General features: G+C 39.9%; 1 protein-coding gene across 1 annotated transcript in view; it reads left to right on the top strand.

Annotated features, from left to right (window-relative positions):
- LOC126458051 (ATP-binding cassette sub-family C member 4-like) overlaps positions 1-20758 on the top strand; it is a 401284-nt gene that overhangs the window by 182546 nt on the left and 197980 nt on the right. The window contains exon 12 of the mRNA XM_050094849.1: positions 15924-16210. Within this exon, the coding sequence (XP_049950806.1) occupies positions 15924-16210 (287 nt within the window). The remainder of the gene's footprint in view (positions 1-15923; positions 16211-20758) is intronic.

The following is a 20758-nucleotide window of genomic DNA, read 5'->3' as shown; positions in this document are numbered from 1 at the left end:
TTTTGGAAAGTTATCATCCACACAATTCCGAAGACGGCAAGAGCTGACAAGTGCGAGAATTATCGCACGATCAGATTAACAGCTCATGCATCCAAGTTGCTTACAAGAATAATATACAGAAGAATGGAAAAGAGAACTGAGATGAGAATAAATATATAGACATGAAGATTAAAAATGTAGAATGTTAATAACATTTGCTGTATTTAAAGAATTTTATGAGTTTCCACATAAAAAATTTTGAGGTATTATTTTTCAATGCACCCTTGTATACAATTATTTGGTCTCAGTTATTTTATGATGTGGTTTTAAGTTCTAGTTGGAGATAATTATATTGCAACAGTGTGGTAGTACAATCTCGTACTGCGGAATTTATCAGGTAACAATAGAACGCCATTGCCATCATTGAGCAGTGGCGGATACAGAAAAACCTCAAGAAATGGGCACTAAAAATATCTTGAGCTACCTTTAATTTTACCGTAATAAAAAATAATCAAGGCTCATGCAAAGCTTAAGAAAGTTTTATTTAAACTGATTATACACATATACAAAACAATGCCATCTTATGACATAAAAAAGTTACAATCGTGGTTCTCTTCCTTAAATGATGAATTCTATGCTCCTATTCTTCCTGGCAAATTGGTTAATTACATCGTCAGCCGGCCGTAGTGGTCGAGCGGTTCTAGGCGCTTCAGTCTGGAGCCGCGCGACCGCTACGGTCGCAGGTTCGAATCCTACCTCGGGCATGGATGTGTGTGATGTTCTTAGGTTGGTTAGGTTTAACTAGGTCTAAGTTCTAGGGGACTGATGACTTCAGATGTTAAGTCCCATAGTGCTCAGACCCATTTAAACCATTTGAATTACATCGTCAATAGGGCAGTCTCCTTCAGGGCGAGTGTTCAACAGAGCTAAGCCATTAAGTCGATCCTCCTTCATTGTCGACATCAGCCACGTCTTTGTACGCTGCAATGCTAAAAAACTTCTTTCTACTTGTACAGTGTGTGCAAAGTAGGGTCGTCAGAGCTAAGACAATCAGATAACGCTTGCATAACAGAATCAAGATCGTCTTGTGGTGCAGATCTTCTTGTTGTGTCCGTGTTTGCCACGAAAATGGGATGAGACGTTCCGCCTTATGCAAGACACCAAAAAAGAAATGGCGTCTTGCATAAGGCGAAACTTCTCATCCCAGAATCGAGATCATTAAGGGCGTTTATGCTCGTTTGCTTGTATTGAAGAATCTTTCCCATCAGTCTCTTATGAATCACAAAGAGTGATTCTTCTTCAGAGAACGATAATTCAGCTAAGCACTGATTCAATTTATGTGCCAGATCATTACCATCATGTTTCATTAGTTGTCAGGGCAAAAGTGTGTTGAGTTTTAACTGATAAATATTTTCTTCAGCAAAACAGTCTCTCATGTCAGTCGTAACATGGTCCAATGGCTCAATGTTGGAATAAAAATAGCTTTTTTTCCAATATGTCATAGCATCATCATTATGATTGCAGTTTTATGACCAAAGTGGCTATCACCATTAGCTCTCAAGCCGTCGCATACCCTAAGCGTCGAATCTAATTTTGCTTTTGCCACCGCGACGTCCAAGCTAGGGTGTTGTAAGACTTTGCTGACTGGATATGTTATTCTCATAACGTCACTCAGTGTAAACTTAGCGATAATAAACTCGCAATTAGAGAGAGCTCGAAGGAGAATATTGGCTTTGTCGGGTTGCTGTTCTATCCCTCCCACTGTATTTCTTTAAGAACTTTGCAAACTGTTCAGAGATCAGCTGCAAACTGAATAACAGCACCCTGTCGCTCAACCCATCTCATTTGACAATGTGACTGCGGCGAGTGTTTTAGGTGACTTCAATGTTGCGAACCGCTTGCTAGACGCTATAAAGAACGATACTACTACTTCGACAGTACCCAAGTGAGTTTCTCGCACTTGTAACTTTGCAACTGCGAGAGACAGCGAGGTTGAGCTGATAACTTCGACTCGGTGCTACTTGTGCTTTGATAGCTTTCTTCCTCTTAGTAGCCACAGCTCCTCTCAATTCTGACATATTAACCGAGCAACCATCACAACCTATACCCACACAGTTCACCAACGACAGAGGACGGCTTTCCATTCTCCTTAGAATCGTAGTACCCAATACTTCATCAGTAACGCTACTTTCTTCATCTGGACTCTCTTGAGGTTCATCGTCAATGTTTCCACTACAATCATTGTCTTTATCGATGTCAACGAAACCCAAAAATCTTTCGTGTACTTTGCCGTCACCATCAACATATCTTGCAGATAAACTGAGTTGGGCGATGTGCGCTATGTCCGTAGTCTGAAGGAAGATTATGCTGTAATTACGAGAATCTTTGATTTCCTCCAGTATTCTCGATAACATCACTGTTTCGCAGCATGAAATAAGTTTGTTACGCGTTGTTTTACTTACGTAAGTGGCGTTCGCTTTAGTGGTCTCAAGGTGACGTTTTAGTTGCAAGTCTCCAGCGTCAATTCTAAATCTTAGAAGAACTCTGAAGTTTCCCTCGTTACTCACTATAATTTCACGCTCATTTTCGTCTTCTAATAGACTCCCATCATCTCAAAGCCCCCGCAGAGGAATATTTTGCTTTCCATGAAATATGATTGTTTTTATTACAGGTACAAGACAGTCTCTGTTTTCCCTAAAGCTTTCCATTCCCTGTCTTGACAACTGGTTTATGACCTCAAGTTCGCGGTTGTCTCCTGTCGCAAAAATAATCTTGCATCTGTTGAAGCTTCAACGTGGTACTTGATCTGAGAGTGGGTCTCAGGGTAACCATCTTTACCAGTACGTTTGGCAGACTTTATTAGTGGTTCAGTCACAAGTTTCTTGGCGGTAATGGATTTCATTCCTCCAACCATTTTATTATTCACAAAAATTGAACAGTTAATGCAAAGAAGTTCTTTTTAGCTTGTGAGAACACCAGCCATGGATACTGTTCAAAGTGATTATCGTGCACTTGTATGCGTTCAACCCGCCCCCTCTTGTTGTGATCGGAAGCAGGAAAGATATAACCTTTTTCAGCTTCCCTTGTAGCTGTGAGAAGCTTGTGTTTTATATTATCGCTAATATTTCCTGTCGGTAATATATCCAAATAATTGCCAGTATCCATGGGATTAAAGGGATCACTCGATGAACTTTGTTTTGGAGGTTTCGACGAAGTGCTGGGTTCTGCCCGTACATCTGGTGGTGTTTTTGTGGCTGAATGGTGACCGGAATCTTCAGTCGTTTCAACTTTTCTTTTTCTTATTACATAACGATCCATTTTATTATACTGTTACGACATAGGTAAATTATATTCCAATTATTCTCGAATAAACACTTCATTCGCATTGAAAAATGCAACACTAGTACACTTAGCACTAAAATATCACTAAGCACAACACCGACTGAAGTCCGTGGTAATAGCCAATAATTGCAGTTGTTCACTTTTTATCACTTTCAGGTTATCGCGACGATTGTAGCTTTCAAACTCATTACCTGGCAGCGACTCTGCTTCCCTTTTATGTGACTCGGTTGTTTCGAGAACATTCGCTGCCAGAATGTTCGCTTACAGACTTTTACGGAATGTGAACAAAAACCTATTATGAAAGCGACAAGCCAATATGTACCTTACGACGTATAATATAAGGGCGAGTTTCCAATAATGACGTCATCCGCCAATTTATGTGTGTGGAACTTTTATTGCCGATTCCGTTCCTTTCTAGTGCGTTCGATATAGGGCCTATATAGTAACAAGACACGTAACGTGTATCCACAGGACATGTGGCCTGTAATTGAAGAAGTGTCATGATGATCTCTCCATTGGCAAAAGATTCCGGAATAGTCCCCCATTCGGATCTCCGGGAGGGGACTGCCAAGGGGGAGGTTACCATGAGAAAAAGATTGAATAATCAACGAAAGGATAACGTTCTACGAGTCGGGGCGTGGAATGTCAGAAGCTTGAACGTGGTAGGGAAACTAGAAAACCTGAAAAGGGAAATGCAAAGGCTCAATCTAGAGATAGTAGGGGTCAGTGAAGTGAAGTGGAAGGAAGACAAGGATTTCTGGTCAGATGAGTATCGGGTAATATCAACAGCAGCAGAAAATGGTATAACAGGTGTAGGATTCGTTATGAATAGGAAGGTAGGGCAGAGGGTGTGTTACTGTGAACAGTTCAGTGACCGGGTTGTTCTAATCAGAATCGACAGCAGACCAACACCGACAACGATAGTTCAGGTATACATGCCGACGTCGCAAGCTGAAAATGAACAGATAGAGAAAGTGTATGAGGATATTGAAAGGGTAATGCAGTATGTAAAAGGGACGAAAATCTAATAGTCATGGGCGACTGGACTGCAGTTGTAGGGGAAGGAGTAGAAGAAAAGGTTACTGGAGAATATGGGCTTGGGACAAGGAATGAAAGAGGAGAAAGACTAATTGAGTTCTGGAACACGTTTTAGCTAGTAATAGCGAATACCCTGTTCAAGAATCACAAGAGGAGGAGGTATACTTGGAAAAGGCCGGGAGATACGGAAAGATTTCAATTAGATTACATCATGGTCAGACAGAGATTCCGAAATCAGATACTGGATTGTAAGGCGTACCCAGGAGCAGATATAGACTCAGATCACAATATAGTAGTGATGAAGAGTAGGTTGAAGTTCAAGACATTAGTCAGGAAGAATCAATACGCAAAGAAGTGGTATACGGAAGTACTAAGGAATGACGAGGTACGTTTGAAGTTCTCTAACGCTATAGATACAGCAATAAGGAATAGCGCAGTAGGCAGTACAGTTGAAGAGGAATGGACATCTCTAAAAAGGGCCATCACAGAAGTTGGGAAGGAAAACATAGGTACAAAGAAGGTAGCTACGAAGAAACCATGGGTAACAGAAGAAATACTTCAGTTGATTGATGAATGGAGGAAGTACAAACATGATCCGGGAAAATCAGGAATACAGAAATACAAGTCGCTGAGGAATGAAATAAATAGGAAGTGCAGGGAAGCTAAGACGAAATGGCTGCAGGAAAAATGTGAAGACATCGAAAAAGATATGATTGTCGGAAGGACAGACTCAGCATACAGGAAAGTCAAAACAACCTTTGGTGACATTAAAAGCAACGGTGGTAACATTAAGAGTGCAACGGGAATTCCACTGTTAAATGCAGAGGAGAGAGCAGATAGGTGGAAAGAATACATTGAAAGCCTCTATGAGGGTGAAGATTTGCCTGATGTGATAGAAGAAGACACAGGAGTCGATTTAGAAGAGATAGGGTATCCAGTATTAGAATCGGAATTTAAAAGAGCTTTGGAGGACTTACGGTCAAATAAGGCAGAGGGGATAGATAACATTCCATCAGAATTTCTAAAATCATTGGGGGACGTGGCAACTTTACGACTATTCACGTTGGTGTGTAGAATATATGAGTCTGGCGATATACAATCTGACTTTCGGAAAAGCATCATCCACACAATTCCGAAGACGGCAAGAGCGGACAAGTGCGAGAATTATCGCACAATCGGCTTAACTGCTCATGCATCGAAGCTGCTTACAAGAATAATATACAGAAGAATGGAAAAGAAAATTGAGAATGCTCTAGGTGACGATCAGTTTGGCTTTAGGAAAAGTAAAGGGACGAGAGAGGCAATTCTGACGTTACGGCTAATAATGGAAGCAAGGCTAAAGAAAAATCAAGACACTTTCATAGGATTTGTCGACCTGGAAAAAGCGTTCGACAATATAAAATGGTGCAAGCTGTTCGAGATTATGAAAAAGGTAGGGGTAAGCTATAGGGAGAGACGGGTCATATACAATATGTACAACAACCAAAAGGGAATAATAAGAGTGGACGATCAAGAACGAAGTGCTCGTATTAAGAAGGGTGTAAGACAAGGCTGTAGCCTTTCGCCCCTACTCTTCAATTTGTACATCGAGGAAGCAATGATGGAAATAAAAGAAAGCTTCAGGAGTGGAATTAAAATACAAGGTGAAAGGATATCAATGATACGATTCGCTGATGACATTGCTATCCTGAGTGAAAGTGAAGAAGAATTAAATGATCTGCTGAACGGAATGAACAGTCTAATGAGTACACAGTATGGTTTGAGAGTAAATCGGAGAAAGACGAAGGTAATGAGACGTAGTAGAAATGAGAAAAGCGAGAAACTTAACATCAGGATTGATGGTCACGAAGTCAATGAAGTTAAGGAATTCTGCTACCTAGGCAGTAAAATAACCAATGACGGACGTAGCAAGGACGACATCAAAAGCAGACTCGCTATGGCAAAAAAGGCATTTCTGGCCACGAGAAGTCTACTAATATCAAATACCGGCCTTAATTTGAGGAAGAAATTTCTGAGGATGTACGTCTTTAGTACACCATTTTATGGTAGTGAAACATGGACTGTGGGAAAACCGGAGCAGAAGAGAATCGAAGCATTTGAGATGTGGTGCTATAGACGAATGTTGAAAATTAGGTGGACTGATAAGGTAAGGAATGAGGAGGTTCTACGCAGAATCGGAGAGGAAAGGAATATGTAGAAAACACTGATAAGGAGAAGGGACAGGATGATAGGACATCTGCTAAGACATGAGTGAATGACTTCCATGGTACTAGAGGGAGCTGTAGAGGTCAAAAACTGTAGAGGAAGACAGAGATTCGAATACTTCAAGCAAATAATTGAGGACGTAGGTAGCAAGTGCTACTCTGAGATGAAGAGGTTAGCACAGGAAAGGAATTCGTGGCGGCCGCATCAAACCAGTCAATAGACTGATGACCAAAAAAAAAAAATAGTAACAATGCGTTTCTAGGAATCTTCTCGATGGTCACTATTACTAGAGATATACGCACCAATAGTAATACGAGTTAGGCATGTTAATGAGAAATTACTATGAATTACTATTATTAATACTTCACAATCAACTGATCACTCTCACTCTTGACTAATATTCACACTTGCACTTGCTACAACTAGGATTTTTTACTTATTCATTCTTCAGTCTTAGTATGACTGCTTCTGAATGTAAACTAACTTCGTATTCAGCGAGTAGTCCGTTTTTGTAACGCTACGTGGCTGGCTCTGAGCACTATGGGACTCAACTGCTGTGGTCATAAGTCGCCTAGAACTTAGAACTACTTAAACCTAACTAACCTAAGGACATCACACACATCCATGCCCGAGGCAGGATTCGAACCTGCGACCGTAGCGGTCGTGCGGTTCCAGACTGTAGCGCCTTTAACCGCGCGGCCACTCCGGCCGGCTATAACGCTACGTATCGAAGGTTCTCTGTGCAAGAAAAAGTAGAATATTCCTGACTTTTCTCTAACAAATGCCAGACAGAATAAATATCGACATCACTAGAATGGCCCCGACTTATCTCGTAGGCATGTGTCAGCTACCTATGTGCCAGACAGAAACGTATAAAATACGATGACGCGGATGCGCGTGCTACATAGGAAAATACAACTACTCGATAACTCGATTCAGTCGAGTCAATTGACGAAAGAAACGAACGAATAGCGTGCGGACTGACTGGCGGTGGTGGCGTGGGTGGCAATGCGAGTGGCCCCGTAAGGGATTTTGCGGGTGGGGGGTGGGGAGGGCGCCCCGCGCGCCCCCCATATGTATCCGCCACTGCCTTTGAAGCTACGTTTATCTGTTGATAGCCTTCTTTAGACATTTATTTTCTCCAGAACTCGTTGTAACTAAGTAATATGACAGTATTATACAAGGAAGGACCCCCTCAGATGATCGTGTTTGTAGTATGGAACATCAAATGATCGGTCGTACCCTGGGCAACGTTAGGAGGAATCCTAGAGGCATATCTTACCGCCACCAGAACCAAGACGAAAGTCAGGATCAATCTCAATCAGAACGGCTTTTCTCAAAGTCAGCACTCATAATAATATCAATTAATACGGAAGGTATATCACTGAATAAAGAAGTTTTATTGTTCAACATCTGCAGTTGTACAGCTTGTACATTTTGCTGATACAAGAGATGCACAGAAAACTACCAGACTGGACGCCAAGAATGACTGAAATGATCTTATGACTGAAAGACTACGTACAAAACATGATAGTGCTGTGTTTGTCAAATGTGGCCTAAACGTCCTGTTAACAGGTTTAACCTCAGAAAACGGTATAGTGATCTGGTCATGAACGATGACATCGCTATATAAACCACCCAATACTGAGTTCAAGTTCATGGGAGTCGCTAATTTTCAATACAGTCAATGAAGCTGGGCGCGACTGGCTCCAGTTGCCCTAGCACCGATTGAGGTTGCCAGGAGACTGACAAGAGAGGACAAGATCTTGAAAAATCGGCTGAACAGTTGTGGACGATCCTAATACATCATCCAAAGCTGCCATCCTCCTTCAACAGTGGGAGATGGTGTCATCAGTATAGTCGAGATAACATCTTTGTTAGTGAACACATTGTCCAGTAGGTAAAGAGAAAGTGTTGAGTCTTTCCCACACACTCAGCACCGACCAATTATCTGCACTGTTGGAACAATGGTGAAGCCAGAAAGTGTCTTGTTTAAAAGACGATCCAATTTTAAGAGCGGTCAGTGGGAAAAGTTCTGCCTATAGCTCGATAAAGAAGTCGTAAGGCTTGAGCCAAACCCAAGGATGTATCATAGGTTTGTCGTATTAGAATAATCTCTCATAGATATATTTCCAGGTCTGCACAACATCTTACATCCCTAGACTTGCTGACCATTCAAGATCTCTCCATCGGAAATACGAATATCTGTCTGAAACCGACTTATCCTCCGAAATGACAGTTTAGACAGGAGAGAAACTGTTGCATGAGCAGCTAGAAGAGAGAAATGGTGTGGTATAGTGTCACGATTAGACAGGAAACTGAACAGCAGTAAAGCGTGGAAGATGCTGAAGAAAGTTAACAGTTATCAAGCAAACACTCCTTCAAGCCTATTTAATGTAGCTCCTTATCAAATTGCACATAAATTTTTCTAGAACGGGAGAACTAAGGGAAGAACTGTGGACAGTATGTTTCAATGAAATACTGACGAGAGAGGTTACATTGGTACCCCTTTCACTATGGATGGACTGGCAATAACCTTCCAATCTATGAAGAATAACGAAGCTGCAGGCTTAGGTGACCTAAGACCAGAGCAAATGAAAATGTTTGTCCCAGAAACAAAACAATTCATCTTAAAATTTGATGAACAACTGCATTTCAAATTTACAGAACCCTAACGCTTGGCGAGAAGCCAAAGTTGTAGCACTGCAACAGTTGTAGCTGGAAAAGAACGAACGGATCCTAACCATTTCCTACCAGCTTCTCTTCTTTGCCGAATGTATAAAGTGTTGGAAAGGCTTATCCTCAATCGCATCTTGCAACTTATTGATAAAAACTTTGTAAATGAGCTGCCAGGTTTCCGTCCAGGAAAGTCATGCTGTCGTCAAATCCTCTGACTCAGTGCATAGAAGACGGATACGAAAGAAGACAAGTTGCAGGAGTGGCATTCGTAGATCTGTTAGTAGTGTACGACACCATCAACCACACGAAGATGATTACTAAGACAGATTCAGTCACAAAAGAGTACCGTGAACACAGCTCCTTCAGTGTTTGCTGCAAACTCGACACTGTAAGAAGAGCCGATGGAGAACCTTGAAGAATAGTTTCCCTTAGGATAGTGTACTGGCACCCCTAACTGTACAACTTCTACATCAGGGGTGGGTTATCAAACTTTTTATGTACCATTCACTTCTGTAGCTGTTGGTAGTAGTAAACTTTTCTTACCGCCCACCAGCTCCACACAAATGGTGATTTGTAGGTTAGGGAAATAACTTTGCTTTATAAAAATTATAAAACAGATTTACAGAAAGTTAAAGCGCGTAATAGTCAACAAATACTTACTGTCAACTTTTTTTGAAAACCTAATTAAAATATTTTTAGAACTGCTCCTGCCTACCGTCCGCCATGGAAGCTGGAACTAACACTATTGGGCGGTAGGGACCAGATTGACTGCCACTGATCTACGCTAACGATCAACCCTGGAACAGAAACATTTATTTATGCAGATGACACAGCAACTGCAACTCAAGGCAAAACCATTGAGGAAGTGGAGATGTAGCTGACTATGACGAAAAAGACACAGGTTTGCCTCTTTCATCTGAAAAAACAGATAGTCAGAAGGAAGTTAAATATTACCTGGAGAGGATAACAACTATGTCGCTACAATACTCCAAAATACCTGGGAGTAAAGTTGTAGTCTCATATTCGAAGATCATTGTCAAGAAACGAATCTAAAAGTATCTCCCATAGCAACAACATACATAAACTTACTGGCACCATCTGGGGCTCACTGCCAATATATTGTGTTCCGCACATCGGCCCCGGCAATACGCCACTCCGTAGCAGAGTACGCAGCACATGCCCAGCCAGACAGGTGGATATGGCGTTGGCAGACTGGACGCATTGCGATCGGCTGCCTACGACCAACTCCTATCATTAAAATTTATCAGATTATCAGGAAGCGTCGTAAATGAAGAAGAGTTTTGTGAGTGCGGTGACCTGCAGCACCCACAACATCTCCTGATCTGCAGAAACCTGCCCATCCTTGCACCACGGGAGACCTGTATGCAATAAGACCATTAAGACAGTGGAATTCTGGTACTTACAACCTATTTAATATAAAAACAGTAATATCTCGTAGAATTTCGTTATTACTCGCATTTTTATTATGTTATATTATTTTATTGTATTTTTGTTTATTGTGTTGTATTTTTATTAGTTTGTGTTGTCAAAGTTCAGAACACGTAAAAATAAATAGTAAGTAGTGACAGTATTGAGATATTTTAGGAAAATAAAAGTCTTTTACACATGCTCATATTTAAGTGGGGTTTTCAGGAACTGCACCTTCACGAAAGTTTGCAGACTATATTTAAAGAATTTCTTCAAGCGTCTGCTAATTTTAATTCTTCACTGTTTCTATGCACTCTGAAGGATTTGAAAGAAATTGTAACCATCAATGTTATTCCTTGTATATCTTCTCAGTCTCCACAGAAAATCTAATCTTATCATAGCCTTCACATGGCTGGTAACATGTATCTGTTACCCATGTATTCAGCTTTTAATCCTTTGCAAAGAAGTGTAATATGGCACTTGTCTTACTACCAGCTTGAAACACGTCGTCATTTTATTGTAAAATCCTTTCGAATGTTACTTCTAGGAGACAAGTCTACATCCAACTTACTGTCATTGATTGAAATACATATTTAGCATTTGGTGAAACGTAATGCTTACATTTAGATTTGTCCATGTTGCCTTGCATGGAATCTATTAATGTCTGTGACTGCCTCAAAATAAATTTATAAAGGAAGACTTTTTCAGCTTCAGTCACTTGTATTTTTAATTATTTATTTGCATGATACATTTGTACAATATGCTGCCAACATCAGATGCCTAACTGTAATTTGAAAATCAGTTATTATATTCCACTGACATGGGAAAGAGTTATGTTCTTTCTTTCTTTCTTTTTTCCGTTCACCAGTGGAGAAATATTATCTTAGTGACCAGCATTCTGTGCGTAGCAATATTGTTAACATTTGTAGCCATTCTTCCCCGGCTACTACTTCAGTTACGTTTATCATTTAGATTATAACAATTCTGTATTTTAACTGAACTTTTATTGTGTTATTAGCCAAACACCTTTCACATAGTCATACTAGGCATTATCAGTAGACAGTTTCTGTATGGGCACATGAAGAGAATAGAAAAATGAAAGTAGGTGATAAATAACAACAACATATTTATAAATGATTAGGTGAGTCAGAAGTGCTTGCAGGAAATACTTCCTATCTTCTGACAAAAAATATATAAATAAACAACTGTTTTGTTACAGACCACTTATGGTGCCTATATGAATAGGTGAAATGTGTAAGTTTAGAAACTAAATAAACATTCAGTTGCAAAGACGAATTTTTTATCAACATGATAAACATAAAGTTGTTTCTAGTATTATGTAAGTAATCTCAAACATAATTTTACTTACATGTAATAGGATATATTTATCTGTCACACAGATCACAAGAACAGACACCTCACCATTCATCCACTATTTCTCACAAAGTTGTTTACAATACATAGCACTTCATTTCTAAAGCGAATGCGAAAGAGCAGCCGGCGTCCTCTCTTTAAAACTTCGTGTTGTAACGTTCCCTTAGAAAAATTAATGAATTACTCTGCTGATAAACCTCTTACATTATTTGATTTTCAAACAGCTGAGTAGAACTGAACGTACTCAGACATTTCGCTCTTTACCTATTCTGATCAACACTAAACTGACACACAATATTTTTAGCGCAACGCAATCTGACTTTCAATAATCCCTACAAATAATGGCCCTGACTAACATTAACCTATACCTTTCACAAATCACTTACCTCACAAAAATCTTCGTTACTCGAACTACTGCAATACAGCAAGCGCCACTATTCCCAGCTAAATAAAAGGTTCTAACTACTGAAGTGACTAACTACTGATAGGCCTAGTTAGCAAATGAATGATTTTGATAAAGAACAAACAATGTATTTACCTTAATAGTGTTCAAAAGTCATAATATATACAGCAGTTCATGAAATCCAGTCTTACAAATTTACTGTCTCCGATGGACACACGTCCAGATCATCCGCTCTCAAAACTCCGCCATTTCTCTCCCCACATCCACCACTGCTGGCGGCTCACCTCCAACTGCGCAACGCTACGTGCTGTTAACAGCCAACTCCCCAACACTACAATAGCCAACAACAATGCAAACCAGCCACAGACTGCACACAGCACAGCAAGTGATTTTCATACAGAGCGTACGTGGCGTTACCAATAAAAAAACCAAACAGCCTACTTACAGTGTCTTCAATATAAAAAGCAATTGGTAAATTCTCCCCCATTTCTACTATCGTCCCATGTAATGTGCCACTGACATCACATTAAACTGACTTAAAGTAATGTTGTGGATAAGAGCAAGAGAGCTGCATTGGAAGTCTTAGGCAAGTAAAAAGGGCGTCAATTTGGGCACTTAGGCGGAGGGATACACTATAGTTCCAACAGCCTATTGCCGAGGGGCCCGAACACAATGCTCCTCTGCAGCCATCGGCACTCCTTACCTCTTTTTACCAAATGTAGAGGCTGCTCGCCGTTGGATTAGCCAGGGAAGAATCGGGAGCAGTTGTTTCAGGTCATTTTCTCTTCTGTTGTACTGGAGACGTATGGTCGGTGGCTCAAAAGAAAGTTCGAAAGGCGAATCTATAATGCCATCATCACCCCGTTCTTCTCGCTCAGTTTTGTTCAGTTTTTCACAATCCTTGTTGAATTACGTCGTCGTTCGTGATCCATTTCCACTGTCGGCGGCTAGTTGCAGTAAGGCAACGTGATGTAAATAATTTGGTTTGTGTTTTTGTGTGTGTTTGTGTGTATATGATCACGCAGTTTCCTTTGTACCGTTTCATTCAATTTCAAGTCACTCTTTTGCAGACAGCTCGGTGCAATTTTGAACACGGATCTAGTACTCCGTAATAAACTACTGTTTTCAGTGAGAAATATGTCTTATTATTGCACTCATTTCCGGAGTTATCTAATACCTTGTAAGACACGGTCACTGTGAGGAAAATAATTATAGGGCGCGCACTTCTCCTGTAGGCAGACTAACAAGTCGGCATTGCTCGTGTCTAGCTAGGGTGTGAACTAACTTCACTTGCACAGCACCTTCACCAGCTGCCAGCACTCACATAATCGACTCCTCCTCCTCCTCCACCACCAACGTAACACTGCAAGTAAAGTAACTAGAGGCAAAAATTCTTAAACTGCTGCACAAATACAAACACTATCAGCACAGACATTTTTTCTACAGGTATATTTGCATCATGACACATATTATATAGCGTGATTCTCAAGATTTATTTTTCTCCATCATTTAGTATTTATTTCATTTGTTTTATTGTCATTTATTGTGAAAACAGGCCAGTATCTTTAATATCTTGGAGAATCACCAAGGAAGGATGAAACAGGCATTCAACAATGGAGAAATTTTAACGAAATTTACATTGTTAGTTTCTAACGTATTTTTTCCTGCTCTGTGGTATTTTTTTATAATTAAGACTTATACTTCTCTGTAGCTGAAGAAATTTCCATTCTCCAGACATACTGTGTTCCATAATTCAATGTGCGATTCTAGTCTCGCTATACGATTTGTTAATTTTAACCACTCACGAGTTTTTTTTCTACTTGAAAAACTGATAGGTACAAAGAAACATTAACATTTATCTTTTGAATCTGCAGCTCTTGTCTTTGTTTCCGTGACTGCAGTTAAATTATAGCATATACGTTCCGCATTTTTCCAAACACGCTGTTTTTTTCTTTTTAGCCAAACATGTTTCAGCACCTCCCTGCCATCATCATTGGATTTTTGTTTATTGAAAACTGTAAAAAGTGAACATATTTTGGATTGTAACTGGTCTCACAAAGTGAGGTCTAAAGAAAGTTTTTGTTCGTTTTGCTTCTTACCGTGATTTTACGTTGTATGATTTTGCAGGACCAACTGTATGGTATCCTGCATTGATAGCTTGTCATCTGCAAACCAAACGATGTAAATGTGAATTTCATCGGCGAGTTAACGCCTCCCTTGATTTTTAAAAACAATGATTTTGGTGTGTCGAAATGTTTTGCGTGTACATTTGTTTGTACTCATATTTTGTTGTGACTGATCCTTCTTCTTTTGCGTTCTAAGGACACTGTACACACAAATTAACGTACTTACTGTGTTTGTGTGTGTGTGTGTGTGTGTGTGTGTGTGTGTGTGTGTGTGTGTGTGTGTGTGTGTGTGTTTGTGTGTGAAGGCAATAGCAGAAGACAAACAAGTTTTACTATACTCTGTAAAGGAATATTATTTAACACATTAAAGGAACTTTACAGAAAAGGCAACACAAACAGTTGAAGGAGCTTACACCCACACACACACACACACACACACACACACACACACACACACACACACACACACACGCACACACACACACCCATACACGCAGAAAGAGAAAAGGTAAACAAAACTCAAATTCGGCGCCAATTCTCTCGGGATCAAACGAACGCCTACATGGTTAGGAAACACAACATAGTGCTCACTGCGTTTTGCTAAGTAAAAAGGTATTTATAAAAAAGAAATTACACAAAGTACGTTAATATGTGTGTGCAGAACGCAAAAGAAGAAGGATCAGTCACAACAAAAGGTGAGTAGTAACAAATATATACGCAAAACATTTTGACACGCCAAAATCGCGGTTTTTAAAAATCAATGGAGGTGTTAACTCGCCGATGAAATTCATCTTTACATAGTTTGGTTCACAGATGACAAGCTATCGGTGCAGGACACTATACAGTTGGTCCTGCAAAACCATGTAAAGTAAAATCAAGGTAAGAAGCAAAGCGAACAAAAACTTTCTTTAGGCCTCATTTTGTTAAACCAGTTACAACCTAAAATATGTTTTACAATTTTCAGTAAACAAAAACCCACTGATGATGGCACAGAGGTGCTGAAACATGTTTGGGTAAAAAGGAAAAAAACAGCATGTTTGATAAAAGGCGCAACATTAATATTTTGACAGAGTATTCAACAATGCCACTTCAGGACCATACGAACTTAAAACTCAAATCACAAAAACTTCTAAGTAATTATTGTCAGGCAAAACTCCGTGTCGTATGAGTTTGTATACCTCACAAGCAGTATTACGGTCCTTATTTCAAAAGTTGTCTTCCACCTTACTGATAAGTATGACCCTTAAGTTAAGTAAGAATTTGGTAGAAGAAATTACAGATGGAGAACTAGAAACAGCATTGCGATGAACGCTAAGATTTATTGTACGTATCTCCGTTGGTTTCTCCAGAGCTCTCTGTTGTACCTGCTGATAAACGAGTTGACTCCGACGTGTGGGAAACTGAAGATTGGTGGGAAGGTGTCCTACGCGAGCCAGGAGCCGTGGATATTCGTGGGTACCGTGCGGCAGAACATCCTGTTCGGACAGCCGTACGACAGGAAGAAGTACAAGCGGGTGGTGGAGGTGTGCGCCCTGTCCAAGGACTTCGAGCTGCTGCCGTACGGGGACAAGACGCTGGTGGGAGAGAAGGGCATCACGCTCAGTGGCGGGCAGAGGGCCAGGGTCAACCTCGCCAGGTACGTGTAATAGTTTCCGGGGTGCGAGTGTGGTTTTCCGCGGTGACATTCTTGGAAAAATGTGGCGTCGGTGCTCTGTGGCAGTACTCCTAAGAACACTGCTCCTGGAATATAAAAAATTCATTGTGACTGAGGTACCAATCACTTTGGTCGGTCCGTAAGTACGATTTCAGAACGCCCCACAGAGCACCGACGTCAAATTAAATATGGAGATTTTCACAAATCTGGTGTTGCCGAACAGCCTCACTTGCATACAGCGTGATTCAGGTGCCCCTAACGATATCGTTTCATGCAACCCGCGAAGTTATATTTGACCTTCAAAAACCACGCTGAGATTAGCATAGTCTCTCGATCGCTATGCGCAAACTGTTAGTGCTACAGAAAAAAAGGTACATGATCTTTTTATAGAAAATTTAATATAGTTAAATTTTGTACTGTGATACGTTTTCGCCTGAGGCCGCATTTTTCGAGTTATTCAAGGAAAACGTACAAAGATGACCTTCAAACGCACCCCCACTCCGACACTCATCCCTCAACGATCAGAATTTCTATCATACTGTTTATGGAACTTCTTCCTTCCACCGAACAAAAATGTGCGACTACTCTAATTATTCCCCGCGTTTGATTTCGTTTGGTCTTTACTGACTTGTCTTATTACGCTAATGGCTTAGGAGGCTTAGGAGTCGTTTGGTCTTTACTGACTTGTCTTATTACGCTAATGGCTTAGGAGGCTTAGGAGAGCATTTACAGATTGTAAAATCGACGTTTGTGTAAATTTTACCTAACAATTTTGTGAATTTTATCAGCATAAATTAAACAATTACGCCGTCGTATTTTTCAGGCGTTGTGACCACGAATCTACTGTACTTTGTAAGAGTTAATGTAGAATTGTATTGTCAACGAATTAGTTTTGACGTAATGTTTACAAAAATAGTTTTTCTTTCATTGCATTCATGGTCACGATTAAATTAACAATGTTGACGAAATACCGTCTATATTTTTGAGGCAATAGCCCATTCATCATTGGGATCGAATAGTCAACGTAATTAGTTTTGACATAACCTTTACAAAAGTCGTTTTTCTTTCATTGCACTCATGGTCCCGTTTAAATTAATAATGTTAACGAAATACCGTCTATATTGGTGAGGTAATAGCCCATTCAACATCGGGATCGAATAGTCAAGGTAATTAGTTTTGACATAACCTTTACAAAAGTCGTTTTTCTTTCATTACTCTCAGGGGCACATTTAAATTATTAATGTTAACGAAGTAACCGACTATATCGGTGGCGTAATAGCCCGTTAAAGAGGTCGAATATAAGGAACAGTTCGTGTAGTCGAAAATTTTTGTACAATGTTAGGAGGGAGTGCCGTGAAAAACGTAGTAGAAATCATGAGGTGAGGAATGAGATTGGTGATGGAAGTGTATATGAAGGTCACTTTTGTATCTCTTTCTTCAATAGCTCGAAAACCACGGGCTCCAGAGAAAATGTATCCCTGTACAAAATTTAACTAAATCAAATTTCCTAAGAAAAGGTCCTCTTCATATTCTGTCGGACTAATAGTTTACGCGTAGTGAGCGAGAGAAAATGAAAATATCTCACGTGATTTTTGAAGGCCAGATGTAACATTGCGGGTTGCATAAAACGACATGTGTAGGGGCAGTCGAATTACCCTGTATACACGGTGTCCCAGGATTGATGGTCAATATTGAGGGATACGACGCGAACGATCATTTGAAGCAAAAATTTCATGTAAATATATGCTCTATTAGAGATGGTTTCCGAGATAGGACACATTTAATGTACAGTGTTACTTATTTTCTGTATTATATCAATATATTGTCTCGTTTACAACAAATGTTTTACTAAGTATCAATCGAAAACTACATATTTTTAACTCATTCATATCTAAGCATTATCGTGTACGCCGCATTACAGCTGTTTCACAATTCGCGGTAAGTGTTCGAATATCCTATCGTCAGTTTCACTGCATATGTGCACTCTTTGGAGAACATTTGCTGCTTGTCTCAGCGCCTCTGCACGTCCCGTAATGAGGGTAACAGCGTCCATGATGCGGCCAAACAGTTCATCTCGCGCATTGAGCTTTCGTTTTTACATCTAAGACTTCATCCAACCCCACAAACAAAAGTGAAATGGCGATCTTGGCGGCCAGTTAATCATATCAGTGCGTTTTTTTCATCCTCCGATCGGTCGCAAAGTGGAAATCACAGTGAAAGTAAAAGAAATGTTTTTATTGCAACATTTAGTTACTACCTTACATAGTCGCCGCCTTGAAGTAGACATTTCTCATAGCGTCGCACCTAGACACAGTGCGGTTTCTGAGCCTCATTTTTGATTCGAGATTGTCATGGTTGCCACACATGCGAGACTTGAAAGCCAGAACCCCGAAGGCACTGAACATCATCAAGTGCCTCAGCCACAGGTCTTGGGGAGCGGACAGAGTGGGTCCCCTCCAGTTTTATCAGGCTTTTGTGCATTTGCAGCTGGACTATGGGTGCACGGTGTGTGGGTCAGCGAGGCCCTCTTATTTGCAGAAGATAGTGTTTGGCTTTGATTCGTGCACGGATATTCAAAGCGGTTAAACCGACTGCTCACGTAAAGTGGGAATTTCAGGTACTAGTGCGGTCCGACACAAATTTTCATTGTCCTCATTCCTTTATACTGTCGATGGCCGTTCGTATTCGCAACTGGTAATACATTTATTGTATTTCATAACTGCTGTAGTCGCCGCAGTGTCTGTTCCTTCGGACATGCATGCTTGTCTGAAGGAACACTATATCGTTCTCCTTAACAACACAGACACTATAGTATCGTAGTTAGAGTATAGTACCGAAATTGAGGAACAAGCAATGACAACGTTTAGTAATGGGCAAACCAAACTGCATGACGTATGTTCTGTATCTGTTTTGCTTGCTGAAGTGCTGAGAAGTGAGACAACATTTCAAAACATCGACATTTATTTGTTAGAGAAACTACGTACATACAAACACCTCAAGCAATAGCTACAGAGGAATGAATGGAGGCTGTTTACCTTATCCACTATGTTTTCTTTTTCTTATGTAACTACTAAAAAACACAAACAACGGCATTTCTCCTCTAGCGAAACCGATCCTTTCACTTAAAAAGTTACTTCATGGAAATTGCTTCGTTAACTTATGTTCCTATTTGTATACATTATGGGTGTCACCTCCGTTCTGTTGTTATAAAACCCAAATAATTTATCGCTTTCAAATAGCTGACCTCGCTTGTTTAAGAACACTGAATGAAGAAAATATCCAAGTCGTGATGGGACATTTGCAGTTTACCACGAAAACAAAGTACAATAATTTCGTTCAGGAAATATGTGAACCACAGAATCAGAGTCTAGTTCCCTTGCTAAATTATATTCAGATGACATGGTTCCCAAATCTTTGAGACGTTGTTGATGCGCAGTTGATCTGAGACAATTTTATCGTCACTGGAACAGTGTAAGATGTGCGCAAAGCTGCGGCAAGGAGCTTAAAATTTCAAGCTTGTGCCTAATATCCAAGATTTCAGATAGTTCCAAAGTAAACTATTTTAATTTTGAAGTATGCAGATATTTAATTTCATCCTCTAAATATGTTGTGACATCATTATGATACTCACTGATTAATAACTTGCAGACCTGAGAAAAGCGATCAGCTATCTTCTTTGAGTATTTCCATAAAACCCAAACGTTTCATCCAAAATCGTATTTCATATTGGCTTTTTAAATTAAACACTATATTGCTAGTAATGACACAAAATACACGTATCTCGAATAAATCTTCTGAATTCACACCTGTCACTTCATTCCTGGCTTCATCATGAAACGATTTCCTCTTCTTATTGCTCACCTCTGAGAATTCAGGATTGATGTTAATTGCTCTGATAACAACTTTAGATCAGGGGTCATGATGTCCCAATCCTTGCGAAGATGTGTTAACTCATCTAATAAGCTCTCAGAGTGTCCTACCGAAACATCAATGATAGTGTTTCGAGCTTGAAATAATTGCTTCTGTAGTCAACTGGTACCAACAGCTTTAGCTAAATTGATGCCATTATTAAACACTTGAATGACCTCATAAAATCCAAAACACCCCATATCACAGAACATATTTTAGCTGACAATTTTACTTACTGAGAGTATTAACAGTAAAGGCAATGTTATCCATGTAAGCTGCAATAGTTATTGCAGCATCAACCCGAACACTCAAACGAATATTAGACGTGGAATATAAAGAACTTCCAACACACTGTTTCAAAAATTACCATAGTTGTGGACTGCTACTGAACAAGTAGTAAAGAAGAATCACTCTGAAAAAAATATCTGCTTCATCACAACTCTCAGCTGCATTAACTCCACGTAAAGCAATGACAAGTATACACAGAAAAATTTCGAAGAGGATTTCACTGAAGAAAATATGTCTGAGCTCCTTTGTAAGACTCTCTAATATTATTTCCGTTATCATACCTTATCTGCAGCATTAACTAAAAGGAACTAAGTGTTTCACAGGTGTTGATCG

Source organism: Schistocerca serialis, chromosome 2 (assembly GCF_023864345.2).
Source record: "Schistocerca serialis cubense isolate TAMUIC-IGC-003099 chromosome 2, iqSchSeri2.2, whole genome shotgun sequence".
In the NCBI taxonomy this organism is placed as follows: domain Eukaryota; kingdom Metazoa; phylum Arthropoda; class Insecta; order Orthoptera; family Acrididae; genus Schistocerca; species Schistocerca serialis.
The sequence above is the reverse complement of the archived record's forward strand: the minus strand, read 5'-3'. Positions and strand labels throughout refer to the sequence as shown.